This window comes from Tenebrio molitor, chromosome 8 (genome assembly GCF_963966145.1).
Source record: "Tenebrio molitor chromosome 8, icTenMoli1.1, whole genome shotgun sequence".
NCBI classification, from domain to species: Eukaryota; Metazoa; Arthropoda; class Insecta; order Coleoptera; family Tenebrionidae; genus Tenebrio; species Tenebrio molitor.
In genome coordinates, this window is record NC_091053.1 from 811,987 (window position 1) to 829,431 (window position 17,445).

General features: G+C 39.4%; 1 protein-coding gene across 1 annotated transcript in view; it reads right to left on the reverse strand.

Moving 5' to 3' along the window:
- LOC138136199 (uncharacterized) overlaps positions 1-17,445 on the reverse strand; it is a 67,169-nt gene that overhangs the window by 9,956 nt on the left and 39,768 nt on the right. The window contains exons 2-4 of the mRNA XM_069055257.1: positions 11,364-11,569; positions 8,479-8,614; positions 3,676-3,809 (exon numbers count right to left, since the gene is read on the reverse strand). Coding sequence (XP_068911358.1) covers positions 3,676-3,809; positions 8,479-8,614; positions 11,364-11,569 — 476 coding nt within the window. The remainder of the gene's footprint in view (positions 1-3,675; positions 3,810-8,478; positions 8,615-11,363; positions 11,570-17,445) is intronic.

Here is a 17,445-nt window from a genome sequence, read left to right on the forward strand (position 1 = left end):
GGCCTGTCGCTCTCGCTTTGCGCATCAAACAGGCCTTGTTTGATTAGAGGGCATTGTCAACACGCCGCCACCGCGATGGAACCGCCCCCACCCCCAAGTGACAACGACACCTACCGATTAATCACTCCAAGTGCGTTGCCAACAAAAATACACCGTTAACTACATTTCATTAGTTATTAGGAGAGTGAAGTTGAGTGCGGCCCACAATATATCATTTCTTGTTTACTGTGGCGTTATTAAATTTAAATTTATGGCGGCAATTGCATTTGTCATTTTAATTGTTACATACTTGCTTGCGTTTGCTGAATTCAAGTGGGCCGTAATTAATTAACAAATTAAATTAATGGGGGTGCTTGTCGGCCGCATCAACGTCATTTGATGGATAAACGCTTGGCCAACAATTTACTCCACCAGGGGGGTGGATACCAACCCCATCGACAGGAGATACACTTAAAGAACGTTGCAAAACAATGAATGGGTACGTGTCGGGGCAAATAGACTGCTTTATACGGGTTCGCTATAATATCACGGTGGAGGGTTGTGAAAATTTCATACGGAGAGGGTGGAAGGCCGAAACACATTTACACACACAATCGTTTCTTTATACGACGAATCGGAACCGGTGGCTTATATCAGGGTTGGGGTAAAGTGACTCGCCATTCAGGGCTGAAGGGATGATTCTTTCACTTTATAATTACATCCAACACCCTACCCTGAAAAAATCGTACAGCTTGCACAAATAGAGCCAGAAATACTTTTGAAAAAAAACTGAAGATTTGAGTGTGTTTAGGTAAGTAACTGTCTTATTGAGGGAATTTGCTAAAAGTTATTTGGGAAGCTTATCCGAGCGGCCGCCAGAGTAGCGCTGCACCTAAGCCCCACCCATAGTTTCCCCCACCATCGACGCACACACCCAGGGATAAAAGCGCGAGCGCTCCCGCGAATCGTCAAATCCAGTCTTGGCGTCTTCTGCCTCATATCAATTAAAATTAGTTAAATTGGTATCGCATTTAAGTATAGGAGGATTTTCTGGGTTAATTATTCGCTGAAATGCCAATGATTTAATTATTTGGTATGAAGGGTAAATAAAAATGGGGATAATAATTAAGGTTTGATAAAGCGCCATTCAAAACAAAACTCATTTATCAGGTATTTTCATGCTAACCCTTATTAAAGCGAAGGCACCTGGATTGAATCCATGAATGGGTGGAGTGTGCAATGAAACATGAATAATTCTCCGTCGGCAATATAAATGATAGTCAAATCTCCATTCTCCTAAAAATGAAATACGAGCTTTCCTAATTTATAAATTCGCATAATAGCAGCTTTGAAAGCGGCGCTTGCAAAAAGCTCACCACTCCATCGTAATTTTTTCATTAGGATTTAATTCCGGCCCCGAAAAGAATAACAGAAACGGAATCAAACGTTTTGATGGATGAGTCGTCGGCGACTTTGAAATCGCCGCTTCAGCCTAACCCCATTAATGTCACTATCAGAAGCGCAATATTTCGCTACAATTATAAAAAGCTCAACATCCGTTTACAGCCGTGTAGGTCTTAGAAAAGCTGGTTATGTCACGAGGTAATAAAGTCGAGTTTAAATTTAATTTACGGCGCACCTAACCGTATTTTCCGCCTTTTCATCACGTATTTTTTGCCCGGAGTTGAGTGACTCGTGTGATGGCGAATATGCTAGCCATAAAGGGCTCCCCCGACTAGGCCTCGGAACAGGTTAACTCAGATTATATTCTTTTAACCCCTCGGGTGCTGTGGTCCTCCGAGTTGGAAGTGTGTCAAAGCCGAGACTGCTTTACGTGTTTATGATCTCATTTATTCCATGAAACTTGCGTTACCACAACCAAGACATCATCTGAACGGGGCTTAACCAATGTGTTTTCTTGCTGTCGAGCGCCTTTCCACCAACGTTCTCTTGCAACGCACAAAATCCCGACGATTTTCCTAGCGAGGTTCGGTTGCGACTCAAGGTCAAGTCTATTGTATTGCTCTGCGAACAACCTTGAATTGCACAACGAACCTCCATAAGAAAAAGCACGGGATTTTGTCTGTGCGTTCTAGGTATTGTTGTTTTCTCTTTGGTGTTTTGTAACATGCGATCAGGCTTTGCAAAAAACGTATCTTTTGAACGCTTTATCAGAATGGCACAGATCGAAATATCTGTAAACATGGCCGTTTATTGGTCGGAGCTTTATTAAGCGCTCTCTACATTCACGCTTTTTATCCGGCGTTCGCTTTCCATCACGAGCGCCAATATTTCACCAGGGCAACGGAAAACAAACGAAGCTCAAGCTGAAAGAAATTATGAATAATTTTCAATTTGGAAATTCCAGCGTTCAAACGTTTCCCGTGCATATGAGTTCGTGACTTTAATTTTGATCGGGAGGATCTTTCAACTTCTTAGGAGTGTCAGAAGCAGGACCCGAGCTATCTACGTGACTTCATTATTGTCACCGCAGGCGTTTTTCTTCGTGAAACTTTATAACATCTTTTCATTTTCTTCCCGAATATGTGGATATTAACTTAGGCAGACAATTTGCAGGGAATCGATGGCAAACAACGCATCCACTCGCAGGCTATTCCCCAACCCCTCGGAGAAAAATCAAGTTGGACGAAAATAATTGGAAACGCATCCGCACCATCACAAAATCATAACTGCTTTCAGATAACGAAATTAATTATCTCGCCGCCCAAATTCTGCTTGTTTTGGTTTATTTTGGGAGATAATAGAGTTGCGAAGCAAGTTTGCACTTTAAAATTCTTTCCTGCGATGAGTACAAGTATTTGTAAAATAAATTTGCCGGCAAGTTAAAGTTCCAGGAACTTCCTGTAATGGGAGAAATTTCATTTCAATTTTGTACGACCGTGAGAAAAATATCAGTTAGGGGACAGTGCAAATACATTTTAACAAACATTTTGTGGAGAGAAGGAAAATACCCTGATCGAAAAAAAAAACAATTAGGGTTGGCTGTGACCACAAATTTCAGCTGGCAATTTGTGATTTTGAGAACGTTGAAATCTTGATTTTCATAAAGGTGTGAATTATGTGTGACCTGTCTGTTGTAAAAGAACCATGAGGAACTCCAATCGTACGAACTAAAGTAAATGTTCAAAATGTCTGCCTTCAGCTTCCAAACAAAATGCTACTCTCTTCGCTCCATGTTTATTCAACGGTGAGCACGCAGCTTGTTTATAAATCGATCCAACGATCAATATTCAGAGAGGTTATGTTGGTGGGGCTTTTATTGTCAAGGGGTTCATGCACAACAGACACATGATAAATAAAAAGTGCAAATCTTTTTTAAGAATCAGCTGAACTGTACCAAATGATAGGTTAGTAATATTTTTTTCGATTAGTGTTTGTTATCAATTTCCTGCTAGTTCGAGCTGCACTCCTTGCAGTAAAGTCAGCAGCCCTTGGCAACGCAACCACCGTGTATGAACAACCCCCAGGATCACTTTATCGACCAAATAGCTTAATGTGTTTGTGTTCGTCGTCGGCGATACCTTCGTGTTTAACGGCATTATTATTAAAAAGAGAAATGGTGGATGTAATAAATTGGTCGCCGTTATTACCATCGATTCGTCTGGAAGACAAGAAGCGAAGCTGTTGCCGTCTTCGTCTGATATTTATGTGAGACAGGGGTCCGTTTCCACTTACCTTTTTCCCGTTGAGCGACCAGGTGATATTGACTGGTGGATACGAAGGAGGTGCCGTGCAGTTCCCCCGGATGGTGTAACCCATCTCTAATAGATCTTTTTCGAACGTCATGACGGGGTCTTCCTCGGGGACATCTGCAAAAGGAGGAACACATTAACTCCGGGTTTAAAGTGCCAAAAGGGATAGACCCGGATTTAACCCCCTCCTAAGCTCACTTGTTTATTTTTGAACAATATCAGAAACAAGTTGGGAGTCGAAGGATGATTAATTAGAAGGAACGATTTTGTTCTTGTTAAAAATGCTAATAAATCATCCCGGATTTGAGTTTTTTGCCGTCCGGAACATTTTTTATGCGAAGTTTCAAGCGAAAGTATTTCAATTACCTGGCAACTCCCCACGTCAATTTTTAAAAAACCAACAAAAATTTAATCTCGTCGTTGCAAAAAACTTTCAATAATGTCATAATCTCGAACGGGATTACATTCATAAATAATTAGCAAAACATCCGCGTTTCTGCGTTTGGGGCGAACTTTCCAAACAATAAGGAGGTGAAGTTGTCGAGAAAACTTGAAACGCCGAGAATTGGGCTATTTTTTCTCGTTGCAAGCTAACACATAAATCGTGCTATTTTATTGGTACTAAAGAATCGCTTCATTTAACATCGAAGTTATTTGTGTGTTTGGCAAGCTAATCCCTCTGCAGCTCCGTCATCCTCACACTTTTAATTATCGCAACTTCGCGTTTTGCAACTTCCACCCAAGAAAAAAGACCGCTGGAAGTTCTACCACAACGATAAATCCCCTTCTTACCAGCCGCCGGTGCAAAACACATAAAATTTATTAATTTCTGCATGCCTCGATGGTGGAACTGTTGACCTGAAAACTTTCTATTTAAACGGGTGGAGTGGTGGAATATTGAAAGGAAGCCACTTACTGGGGCAACTAGTAACAAATGGTGGCGCTTTCTACTTGACAGGCTGATGCTTTCAGACAGGTTACCCATATCTCAGCGCCAGCCATTACTCATGGGGTTATGCGACACGGGGACGGTGTCAGTTTGTGTTATTCTAGGCCAGGACTCTAACCCCTCGGATTATTAACACTCAATCTCCAAAGGGATCATTCCGAGTGAATGCATTATGCAGTCAGTCGAAAGATTATTAGAGAAAAAAATATGTAACTGATAGGATGTGAAAGTATATTATATACAAGGTGATTCACGAGTAATAATGACCCCGAGGGAATTAAGAATGCAACCCACAATACATTTGGAACGTAAAGCTGGATCCGGACGCGGTAAAAATCCAGCTTTACGTTCCAAATGTATTGTGGGTTGCATTTTCAATTCCGTCGGGCTCGTTACTACTCGTGAATCACCTTGTATTAGGTATATGTACTAGATTCTGCCTCGAGAGATAAAAAATTGTTGCGCAGACATCCTCGCAAAGGACACATTAAAATCTCGGAGAAATTAGACTTTTCGTCAGATCCGGTGTGGCGCAGGAGCAAGTTGAATGGGTTAATTTCCTCGGCATGTCCTACTTTATGTGCTTTTTACACGCTTTCCACTCTGGATCCGTGGCAGTGTTATATGTTACAATTTCCATCCCATAATCCGGGTCTCTCTATCCTTTGAGCCAATCTACGCCCTATCGCGGTCGAACTTATGGCTGAGGCCCTATTAAAGCTTCCCAGTTCTCCGTCCCTGGCCGACCGACTAATCAACCAAGCCGGCTTGATGGATCGGCCCCAGCACACAACGAATAAATCTTTATCACGTTGGTTTTTTTACGCCGAATTTTACATGTATTGAATCCGGTGTAGGCTGGCGCGGATGCACGTTCCGCCGGATATCATGCACTTCTTCCATTCAAAGTTTTTCCGTCTTGAACTCCGGAAATACATCCACATCTCGGGTTATGATCAGGTTGATTCATTTTTTATTAGGGCGACGGCTGCTGATGGGAAATGGAAAAACTTAACGAGAAAATACAACCCCAGGACTGGCACATCTTCTAATTCGGGAGCAAAATATTTCTGGTCCAGGAGCGGAATATTCTCGTCGAATATCTTTGGAACACCTCTTGGCAAGGATTAGCAAATTTAAAAAGTGAGTGGAACCCTTACAACATGTACACACAAGATTTAGCCATCTAAGCCGGAGCAGCTTGCCCAGATTTCAAACCCTCACCTACTCCAGTGATTGATGACGATGTACTAAAAGTCTTCATCAATCACCCCAACAGAGAAAATACTTTTTCGACACGTCCATGTACAGTGTGTCGAGTTTAAATATTCATAAGTCCGATTAGGAGTGGCACGTAATTAATTGTCGATGATCGAGGAGGTCATCGGCGCACGCTCTAAAAGTAATCCCAATATGTTTTAGATGGGCAAACACATGAAGTTAACCTTACATGTTTAATGTTTATTCAAGCATGAAAGCATGATAATATTGCAGTGCAAACAACGTCGGCCACCAGTAACGGCCGCCGCAGACCTCAAAGCATACGCAAAGTAAACCGCAGACCAGAGCTTAAAAGCTAACATCTCCTGCAGGATATCCTTGATGGAAGTAAATCACTCGGATGTAAAGAGCAAATTGGAAAAATCCAGATCTTGTCAAAGAAACGGACGATCATTGCCCGCAAAGGTGGTCAAAGAATTAGAATCCGCTGTGGCTTTTCAACGCACCGACGTCTTTGATAAATCTTTTTTATTGGGTTAAATGCATCAAAATGAGGACCGTTAATGTCGTCGTAAATTTTAATACCATACCGAAATAGTGATGGGATCTTCGCGCCCCCCTAATGGATTTATTTTTATTACGAATGGGAGCAGTTACTTCTGGAACAGACCTAATGGGCAAACGAAAGAGGGTTTTTATATTTTTTACTGATCTTGAGAGACTTACGTCTCACAGGAAACTAGCTGTGAAATTATTTTTCAAATTTAAAATTTTTTACATGTGGGAAGTTGTCCCACAACCTCGTAGGTAAAATTTCGGCACATTTAAAAAATACACCCTGTATATCATGTTTTATAAAATGTACGCCAATGCGAAGTAATCTCTAGGAAACATGCTTTAAAACAAGGAAACCGCATTGGTGTACATTTTATAAAATATGATATACAGGGTGTATTTTTAAAATGTGCCGAAATTTTACCTACGAGGTTGTTTGACAACGTAGAAGACTGAAAGCAATTAAAAAAATTGTAGCTGAAAAAGTAAATGTCATTTTATTTTTTGACAGAATTTTTTTGATATTTTTTCCGAGTTCTACATGAAGCCAGTAGCTCGTATATTTTTTACTAGTTGTGAAAGTATTTTTCAAATTTAAAATTTTTTACAAGTGGGAAGTTGACGCGCATGAGCGCAGCAAGTGTTGTAATCCCAAGCGTGAGACACGGAAATTACTAGCGCAACTTGTGTGTAAATCAGTTTTTTCACGTGTGAGATTACAATACTTGCTGCGCTCATGCGTGTCAACCTCCCACTTGTAAAAAGTTTTAAATAGAAAATTTCAAAAAAAATTTCATAATTAGTTTTCTATGGCATCTAGCTCTCTGCAAATTATTCAAATGGTTTTAGCAGGATCAGTACCAAACTATGGAAACTCCTCTTTGATGTGCTCTGGTTCAGAAGTAACATTTAGACATCTCCTGCCTCTTTCGGAAAATTGCGAAAGATAGTTTAGGTTTTCAGTCGAATAACGCTTTTCATTCTCTTCTTCAAGTGTCTACGTTTCAACTGTATTTGTTAATCACACTTTCCTGCCCGAAAATTCGTTCCATCTCGTGAAATATTCGAGCGGGCGATCGCTGAAACCTCCCCAACGAAACTCTCATCACCTGTAAATAATTAACGAGGCCCGTGCGATCCTCTTGCACTTCCCTGGAACTTTCCTTCTGCCATCCAGACGTAAATTTAAAATGCATAATAGCGCCGGTGCGAGTTCGCACATTTTTCTCGCTTTGCATTTCAGGCATTTTGCCGGGCCGAAAAAAAAATTATCATAAAATATTCACTGGGGAAACTATATTACAGTTGGGATGAGTTACAGTGGCGCCGTTTCTATAAATCAATGTTTCGTCGGTCCCGGATTGGAAATGAATGCAGGAGCGTCTCCCTGAAAAATTCCGGCCACCTGGCGACACTAAAACCCACCCCTCTAGAGCCGAGATCTATGCGATTTAATCTGGAATAGTGTCGCCGAGTCTAATGCCTGCGAAAAAACCGGCTCTAATCACGACTGGTATGGATTTATGGGCTAATTTAACCCTTGATCTCCCAACGAGATTTCTTGCGCTGGATCAAAAATGGATGGGCTCGATAATGAAGATTTCATCATTCATGTATAAGAAATTGGATTTTAATAATTTAGGGAGCGGTTTGCATCCGATCTGGATGCGGAGGGAGCTCTGTTACAAATATGCTTTGTCCGAATTTCCTTTCGTTTTTTTTAATCTGATTAAATGGGGTCGTTCGCGGTGACCATATGGTCGACTCGAATATTCCTCGTCTGATTTGATCGAGCCATCAATTTTAAAAATCCCTTTCCAGCTGGAGAAACCTCAACTCATTGCCCAACTTTTGAGTGTAGCAATCCCAAGCCATTTACAATACTTAAAGTAAGTAGTCCTCCTCGACCAAAGTACACACGCTAACCCACTTGTAGATTTAATAAAGCCACCTACTCTACGCTTTCAAGAGAACTAATCTTGAAACACTCGACACGTTTTTAAGCTATTACTTCAAAGAAACCTGAGTGAAATATTTTCTTATGGAGGTTCGCTCACTTACCAATCACGTACATGTACCCGGAAACTATGAAGGTGTAGAAATTGGGGGCGTCGGATGAAACTTCGCATTTGTACCGACCGGTGACTTCCGGTTGCACATTTCGCAGGACGACCTCGTTAGGACTGGACTTGCTCAGCTGAAATTCAAACGTACATTGCGGTTACTGAAAACACACCAAAGTACTAATCGATAACCCATTTACAAGATTTACTGACGTTTATTTGGAAAGTTTGCTTAATCCTAGAGGATTATTAAGGACCTTAATAGATTTTGGATATCTATGGGAATGGATAAAAAAAAGTATTAAACGAGTCTGCTGGAGCTCATTTATGTTCCAAGCCAAAATCCTTCAAGGTATTTATTTCAAATAAAACGTCTGCAAATGTGATTTTTTTTTTCTGCACCGAACCAACTAAAAAGAGCAAAAATAAGAGATTGGCGACTCCAACTCGATTATTTTTTAGACTGTTCTCACAAGATTATTTTTAAACAAAAAACAACAATACGTTCCTTACACTTTGAAGCAGATCAAATATTAAAACTACGTATTGTAGATTTAATTATGGTGAAACTCATAATTCTATCTCTAAGTTTTGTTGAGAAAATTCGATTTATATATCTTACAAAAATGGTGGAGGCGCCGTGTTACTTTTTTAATAAAAAGAACGATATCTCCTTTACAGTTTGAGCTAGATCAAAGCTGTAAACTGTATTTTGTATATTTAATATTGACCAATCGAATGCAGCAAACTGCATGACCGTATCTCTGACCCCGGCTGAGAAAATTGCATTTACATCTTGGGGAAAATGGTGGAAGCGCCGGGATACTTTTTAAATAAAAACATCGATATCTTTTTTACGATTTGAGCTAGACCCAATCTGAAATCTGTCTTTTTTAGATTTAATTATGACAAATCGAATGCAAAAAACTGATAACTCTATCTCCAATTTTTGTTGAGAAAATTCGATTTATATGTCTTACAAAAATGGTGGAGGCGCCGGGTTAGTTTTTTAAATAAAATAACGATATCTCCTTTACAGTTTGAGCTAGATTAAAGCTGTAAACTGTATTTTGTATATTTAATTTTGACTAATCGAATGCAGCAAACTGCATGACCGTATCTCTGACCCCGGCTGAGAAAATTGCATTTATATCTTGGGGAAAATGGTGGAAGCGCCGGGATACTTTTTAAATAAAAACATCGATATCTTTTTTACGATTTGAGCTAGACCCAATCTGAAAACTGTCTTTTTTAGATTTAATTATGACAAATCGAATGCCAAAAAACTGATAACTCTATCTCTAACTTTTGTTGAGAAAATTCGATTTATATGTCTTACAAAAATGGTGGAGGCGCCGGGTTACATTTTTAATAAAAATAACAATATCTCCTTTACAGTTTGAGCTACATCAAAGCTGTAAACTGTATTTTGTATACTTAATTTTGACTAATCAAATGCAGCAAACTGCATGACCGTATCTCTGACCCCGGCTGAGAAAATTGCATTTATATCTTGGGGAAAATGGTGGAAGCGCCGGGATACTTTTTTAAATAAAAATAACGATATCTCCCTTACGAAGTGAGCTGGATCAAATCTGGAAACTGTATTTGATAGACTTAAGTGGGACGAATCGAATGCACGAAAGTGCATGGCTCTGTCTCTAACAACTGTTGAGAAAATTGTATTTATATAGCTTGCAAAAATGGTAGAAGAATCAGATTACTGTTTTTAATAAAAATACCGATTTTATGTTGTTTATTTATTTCTGATAAAATCTCACAATGGATAAATTGAAGCAAAACAAAACTAAAGTAGAATAACAGAAGAGGAAATTTGTTTTGAAGGAAAGCAAAGAAGATGAGAAGAAAAAAAAAGAAAAAGATATTTTTTTAAGATCAAATAAAAAACTACTAGCCCTGTACGTTTAGATTTACTTTAAATTTACCGAATGAAATGTTTCGCTTGCGGTTGCAACTTGTCTTTTAATTCCCTTTGGCAGTTCCAATTTTGTAAATTAGCACAGACAGTTGTGCTCTATGCCACACGAGCAACTCTTTCAAGTTAATTTAGTAAATAGGGAACCCCAAAGTTGGGGCTTTAGAATTTCGCTGTTTAATGGACCGTCGGTGGAAATATGGTATGAAAATTTTCCGCTACTCTTTACGGTAAAAACCAGAATTAGTTCATTGCTCAATTTAATCTTAGCACTCGGTGGCAGCGACGTTTTGCATTAGGCCAATTTATTTGAGCGGCGTTAATTCCCGCTAAAAAATTCTAATTTAAACATAATGAGAAACAGAGCGAGGATAATCATAGTCACGGTTTTTCCCTATTTATAAGCGAAGCAGTAGTATACAGGGTGAATCGGGAGGAACGGCCGAAACTCCATGAGCGTATTCACACGCGAAAATAATGTAAAATAAACTCATATTTTCTTATGCGATTTTCATTTGTTCTCGAGTTATAGCGCGATTAATAAATAATAATTAATGATTTTTTGGGACTATTTTCCACGATTTTCAAAGTGCCCAAACGTCCTCCCGTGAGAGCAATCTTAACTGGCGAATTGGACCTACAGGCTTTGTTCCCGTCATACCCCGGGTTCCCCTACTCGAATCTCACCGAGAGCTATGCACATAATTATACATTTTGGATGATGATGACCGCAGCGTAACATCGCCAGGTCTCCATAATCACAGTCTCAACGCTAACTGAATAATTTCTCGGAAAATTCTGTTTACGGTTATGAACATCAGACTGTGCATTATCTGAGCGAGCTCAACCCCGAGCCGGCATAATCCCTAAGATATTTGCGCCAGTTTGCGCCTAGATTTCTTTAATAGTGCCACGCTCTAGATCCAGTCAAAAATGCAAACACTCACGTCGACGTTGAGTCCTGGCAAGGGAAACACCTGCGTGTTGGGCAACTCCTTGGGGATGAACCTGAAGAACTCTTGTCCTCCTTTGTACCATTTGACCGTGTAGAGGGGTTCCCCTTGGAGGTCGTACTTGCACTGGAGCGTCACCGTGTCCATCATCTTGACCGCTTGAGGGATGGACACCCTTACATCCTTGAGGGCATCCCCACCTGCAAACAAGTCGCTTAATTGAGTTCTGGAATGATAGTGTTTGGAAAGTTGGAGGAGATTGGAGGCTCTTTACCGAGTTTCCCTCACGCATGGCGACGCTTACACGTCTTGAACGGCTCAACCAGGAGCTATTACACAAATGGGGTTAGTAATTTTCTTGTGCGTTGTTACGTCGCTCGGTATAGGGGGTAAAGTGGCGTTTCCTACACTTTTGTCTCCCAGGGAGGTGATTGTACGGATTATCAATTAACCGGAGCGAGGATCGGGTCATTAAAAGCTCAAGCGACTGCTTTAATCTATCGTTTTTAATTGGATCGAATTTAGCAAACAATTATGGTAGTTCGGCGGAGACAAAGCCGACCGGGTTGAATTGTGTTACAACGGAGAGATATTACCCGGATTCCACAGCGAATGTCACTTAAGTTCGAGTCGACGACGATAATTGAGTCAAAGGCTTCGATTGCTGCTAAATATTAACAAAATGAAATGGAACCGCCGCACGCTCATGTGGCAAACTTAATTTGTCTACTTTGGTGGAGGAAAACAAAGAGCTTCCAAATACAACAAATTGGATTCAACCAGTTCACTTACAGAAAATTTTGCCCAGCGGCTAGTCGAGAGACGAAAGCTTGAAGAAGTACACACATTAAGATTCAACAATTAAAAATAATTCTCTTGCAAGCTCAGGAAATCTAATAGAATAAAAAAAATAATTAGAACGAAAAGTTTATTTGAGTCGGTAGCAATGTCTTCTTTGGAGTTTGAGCTGAATCAAATTTGTAAACTGCATTTTAGAGAATCCATTATCATTACGCAAATAAAATCGAAAAATCCGCATGGTTCTATCTCTAATACCTTCTGAGAAATTTTCATTTATATCTTGCAAAAATTGTGAATTATTTTTTCCAGACCGAATCTATAAACAGTTTTCTAGTCTTAATTATGATAAATTGAATGCAAAAAACCGTATGACTCACGTAAGAAAAAAATGCAAAAATAATGGAAAACCAGGATTATTCATTAAAAAAATAAAGAGAACGATATCTCCCTTATAGTTTAAGCCACATCAAATCTACAAACTGTGTTTTGTGGACCTAATTAGACGAATTCAATGGAAAAAACTATCATGATTCCATCTGTTGAGGAAAGTAGTTTTATACAGGCTGTCCCAGAGTTGCGAAAAAGCTCCATAAATTGCTTGTTGTTAAAGATATCAACTTTTCGTTTTTTCTAGATGAGAGCTATGCTTCTACTGCAATTCGGAAAATATTGCGGTATATATACAGAGTGTCCCAATATTGTAAAAAAATAAAGTTAGGTTTTTTTAAATAGAACCTACCCAGTTTGATTTCATTTTTGGATTCTATCTTAAATTATGAATCAAATCTGTACAAGTCGTTTTTTTACCCGAATTTCGAATTCCAGGGATCCATCGAAAATTCGTACCTTCCAAATTTTTGCACAAAAATTAAAATAATTGACACTGTTTGATTCCTCAATGTTTGCCGCATCTGCTGAGTGTTTACTCAACAACCTACTCAGTCGCATATGCCGACTGCGATTTTTTAAACATAACAAACTAAAAATGTCAAAAACTCATTTTTTTCAAACGGCACCCCGTATTTATTATTGCCCTGGTCGAAAGCTTTTTTGACAAGCTTTCCAACGGTATAGGGTTTGCATAGTCGAATGTAAAAATCTAGGGTACTATCCATTTAAAAAAACATAACTTTAGTGTTTTTATCATATTGGGACACTCTGTATATATACCGTAATATTTTCCGAATGTGCAGTAGAAGTGTGGCTATCATATAGAAAAAAGAAAAAGTTAATGTCTTTAATAATAAAGGAGTTATGGAGCTTTTTCGCAACTCTGGGACACTCTATCTTGCTCGTGGAGTTTGTGTGGATCAAATTTAAAGAGTGTTCTGTAGAGCTAGCTAAGACGAATCAAATAAAAAACGGGCGGGACTCTTTGTTTCTTAATATCTCTTGAGAAATTTTCAATTATGTACTATGTAAAAACGTTGGAGGTGTCAAGATATTTTTCGATAAAAGTAATGGTATCGCCCTTACAGTGTGAACTAGATTAAATCTGAAATCTGGGTTTTGTACATTTTATGATGACGAATAGAATGCAAGAAACCGCATGACTCTACCTCTAACACTGGTAGAGAAAATTGCATTTATATTTTGCAGAAATGGTGGAGGCGCCGCGATAGTGTTTAAAATAAAACCAACGATATCTCCTCTAGTATTTAAAATAGATAGAGTCTGGACACTGTGTTTTGCAGACTTAATTATGACGAATCGGATGCAAGAAACAGCATTACTCTACCTTTAACACCAATACAGAAAATTGTATTTATATTTTGCAAAAATGGTGGAGGCGCCGGGATAGTGTTTAAAATGAAAACAACGATATCTCCTTTAGGATTTGAGATAGACAGAGTCTGGATACTGTGTTTTGTAGACTTAATTATGAAGAATCGGATGCAAGAAACCGCATGACTCTATCTCTAACACCAATAGAGAAAATTGTATTTATATTTTGCAAAAATGGTGGAGGCGCCGGGACAGTGCTTTAAATAGAAACAACGATATTTCCTCTACCACTTGAGATAAACTAAATCTGGAAACTGTGTTTTGTCGACTTAATTATGACCAATCGAATGCCAGAACCCTCATGACTTTATCTTTAATACCAATAAAACAAAAATTATGGAGACGGCAGGATACCTTTTTAAATAAAATTCACTACAGTGTAAATGTTAACATTGTATCTTATAGAAGGTGATTCGCGAGTAATAATGAGCCCGACAGATTTGAAAATGCAACCCACAATACATTTGGAACCTAAAGCTAGATGTGGACGCGGTAAAAATCCAGCTTTACCTTCCAAATGTATTGTGGGTTGCGTTTTCTATTCCGTTCATTATTACTCGTGAATCACCTTGTATATTTAATTATTATGATGAGTTTAATACATAAAACTCTTCAAGACCAGTCCACGAAACTTTATTTAGGTAAAGAGGAATAAGGGTAAAATGGTAGAGGTGTCAGCATGTCCAAATGATTTTTTATTATTATTTTATTGAAACAAATGTAAAATAGAACATGTGGAAATTTGGAAAAGTCCATAGGGGAAGATTGTTTATTCATAAATCCAATGAAAAATCTGTCAAAGTCTGTCTTTATAAATAATAGCTAGTACAAGTGTTTTAATATCAATCAGGAAAAAATTCCTTGGAAACCAACTCAAATGTAAGAGAAATTGATATTGATTTTTTTTAAATCTTCACATTGCGATAACAAACATAAAAACAATATGGGATGTATCTATAATTCCAGATGATATTAAAGGTTGTGCTGAATGCTGTAATCAGTAAATCGTGTGTTTGCAACGAGCCCGTGCTTTGAATAAACTTTATCATCAGTAAAACGATTTCTCGGAGCGCCTAATTCCCTTGAGCTGCAAACGTTAAAATCCGGCAAAAAGGTCTTTCCCACCCTTTTCAATAAATTCCGCGCAGAAAAGATGAGTCGCCCCGGGCATTTGATGAAGAATTCATCCCTTTGCTCTCGCAGAGATTTAACGGGAGTCCGGGCATCCTCCGTCGGTTGTGTAACGTCGCGTAAACACCAAATAATGCAAAGGTTCCTCCGCACATATAAAACACAAGTTCCGGTAATCCGCAAAAGGATTATTATGAAGCGCAGGTTAGAAGGGGCCGTTCGAGCGGACCGAGATGGGCGGCGGCGTCCAATAAACCGGACTTTTACAACCGCAACAAGCTCCGGGGTGAGAAGCGGACAGCTGTCTTGGGGCGAGACGGGTCTTCGACCTATTAGGATTTTTGTCGGATTAACTTGGCGCTGTCAATTAGCGAAAACGCGACTTTTTCGAATTTCTCACGTACATATTCATGAGGGCGGCCGCTGGTTTAACTTTTCCTGTGTAAACACGGGACATGCACGAGCTCGGGGCTAATTAACCAATTTAAATTTCGGCACACATTTGCGACGGCAAAAAAGGGGAGCGAAGGCCGACCTGCACGGTTATGCCACTGCGGTAATTGCTCATTTCGGTTCTTTGTCCACCAATTGCACCGTCGCCATATTTACATATCTTCCGCTGGACAAGGAATATCTCATTCATTACACCCATTTGACACTCTCACATTAGATAATATAGTAGATAATACAGGGTGTTTTTGAAATGCGTGTACAAATTTTAACCACGAGTTACTGGCTTCATGTAGAACCTCGTAGGTAAAATTTCGGCACATTTTAAAAATACACCCTGTATATCATGTTTTATAAAATGTACGCCAAATGTGCCGAAATTTTACCCGCGAGGTTCTTTGACAACGTAGAAAATTAAAAGCAATTTAAAAAAAATTATAGCTCAAAAAATAAATGTCATTTTATTTTTTGAGATAGAATTTTTTAGAGATTTTTTCCGAGTTCTACATGAAGCCAATAGCTCGTGGTTAAAATTTGTACACGCATTTCAAAAACACCCTGTATCATTAAGAGTAGAAGTGAGTCTTTTTGTGCTAAGCGCAGATATTGAAGACCGAGGCGAAGTCGAGCTTTAATAGAGCATTCATTTTATGGAAAGGTTCATAATTTGTACCAAATAATTCCTGAGTCTCAGCTGAAATTTGAGCGGCGGGGCCGTTGGTAGATTTTCAATAAGTTTTAATGCACGCGTATATTAATCTTGATATGGGAGTAAAATTTGAGTGGAGGATCGGGTCAACGAAAGGACCCCGTCGAGGATGCGCCATGAAAGGAATAATAAAGGAATTTCCGTAGATATTGCGCCGTTTCGTAATTACATTTCAATGTATCGCGTCCATATTTGCTGAGGCTGACAAACTGGTTATCCGACCCAGAGAGAAAATAGCCGGGATATGGGAGAATTGCAGAACAAAAGCAAGCAACGGAAACGATACGATAGGTTTGTTTGTGTATTCTTCTTGGGTACTTTATTATCCTCCCATACAAATATTGGTTTATATTGCATTCGGAAATCTGCCTTTTTTCATTCTTTGAATATTTATTACGGGAACACACACAAAAATAGAAAACATAACTTGCCCGCTTACGCCATGGTTTATGAGATGATCCCCCTTATTTATGATTGATATTCTTGCCTAGACCGTCGACATAAATATAATTCCAGAAATAATGCGCCGTGAACACGAACGCCAACCGTTGCGGATCGGTTTCGCCGACTCGTCCGCCATATTTAACGCGCCGACCCAAATATAATTAAATACAGTTTAATTAAAAGTTGCAGTCCCGTGTGGCAGATGGTCCGTCGCTATTAACGTTGCCAGTGGCACCGGATGTTGCATGTCCTTTTTCTAGCTGACCAAATAAAAACATCTCTGATTTAATGAAGACCGAGCTAAAGTTGAGTTAACACGTGCGTCCGGCCGACAGGCGGCGCATCAATCACTCCACTTGTTTTAGATTCCTGCATGCCGGAATATTAGCTGGAATATTATGGGAATATGGGATGTGGGTGGAGCCATCAAAACAGGTGACACAACCAATTTGGTTACGACGCACATGTAACTTGGTTACGAGCGCAAAGGACGTGGAACTGGCGCCGAACGTCAAACGAATCCTGCGTTTGATTGACGCCGAATTTGCCGTAATCGTCCTGCAGGACTAGCGACGGGAAAACATCCTACACAAGAAATACAAGCGACAAAAGAACTTAAATATCTCACCGAACGAGTCGACTTTACGTTAATTCAAGTGCGTGGTAAATTGTGATGAGTTTGTGATAAGCGAAACTGCGTTGTGATGTGTAATAAAGCACGTTGCGAATTGTGACTTTGTGAAAAGAGAAGTTGTG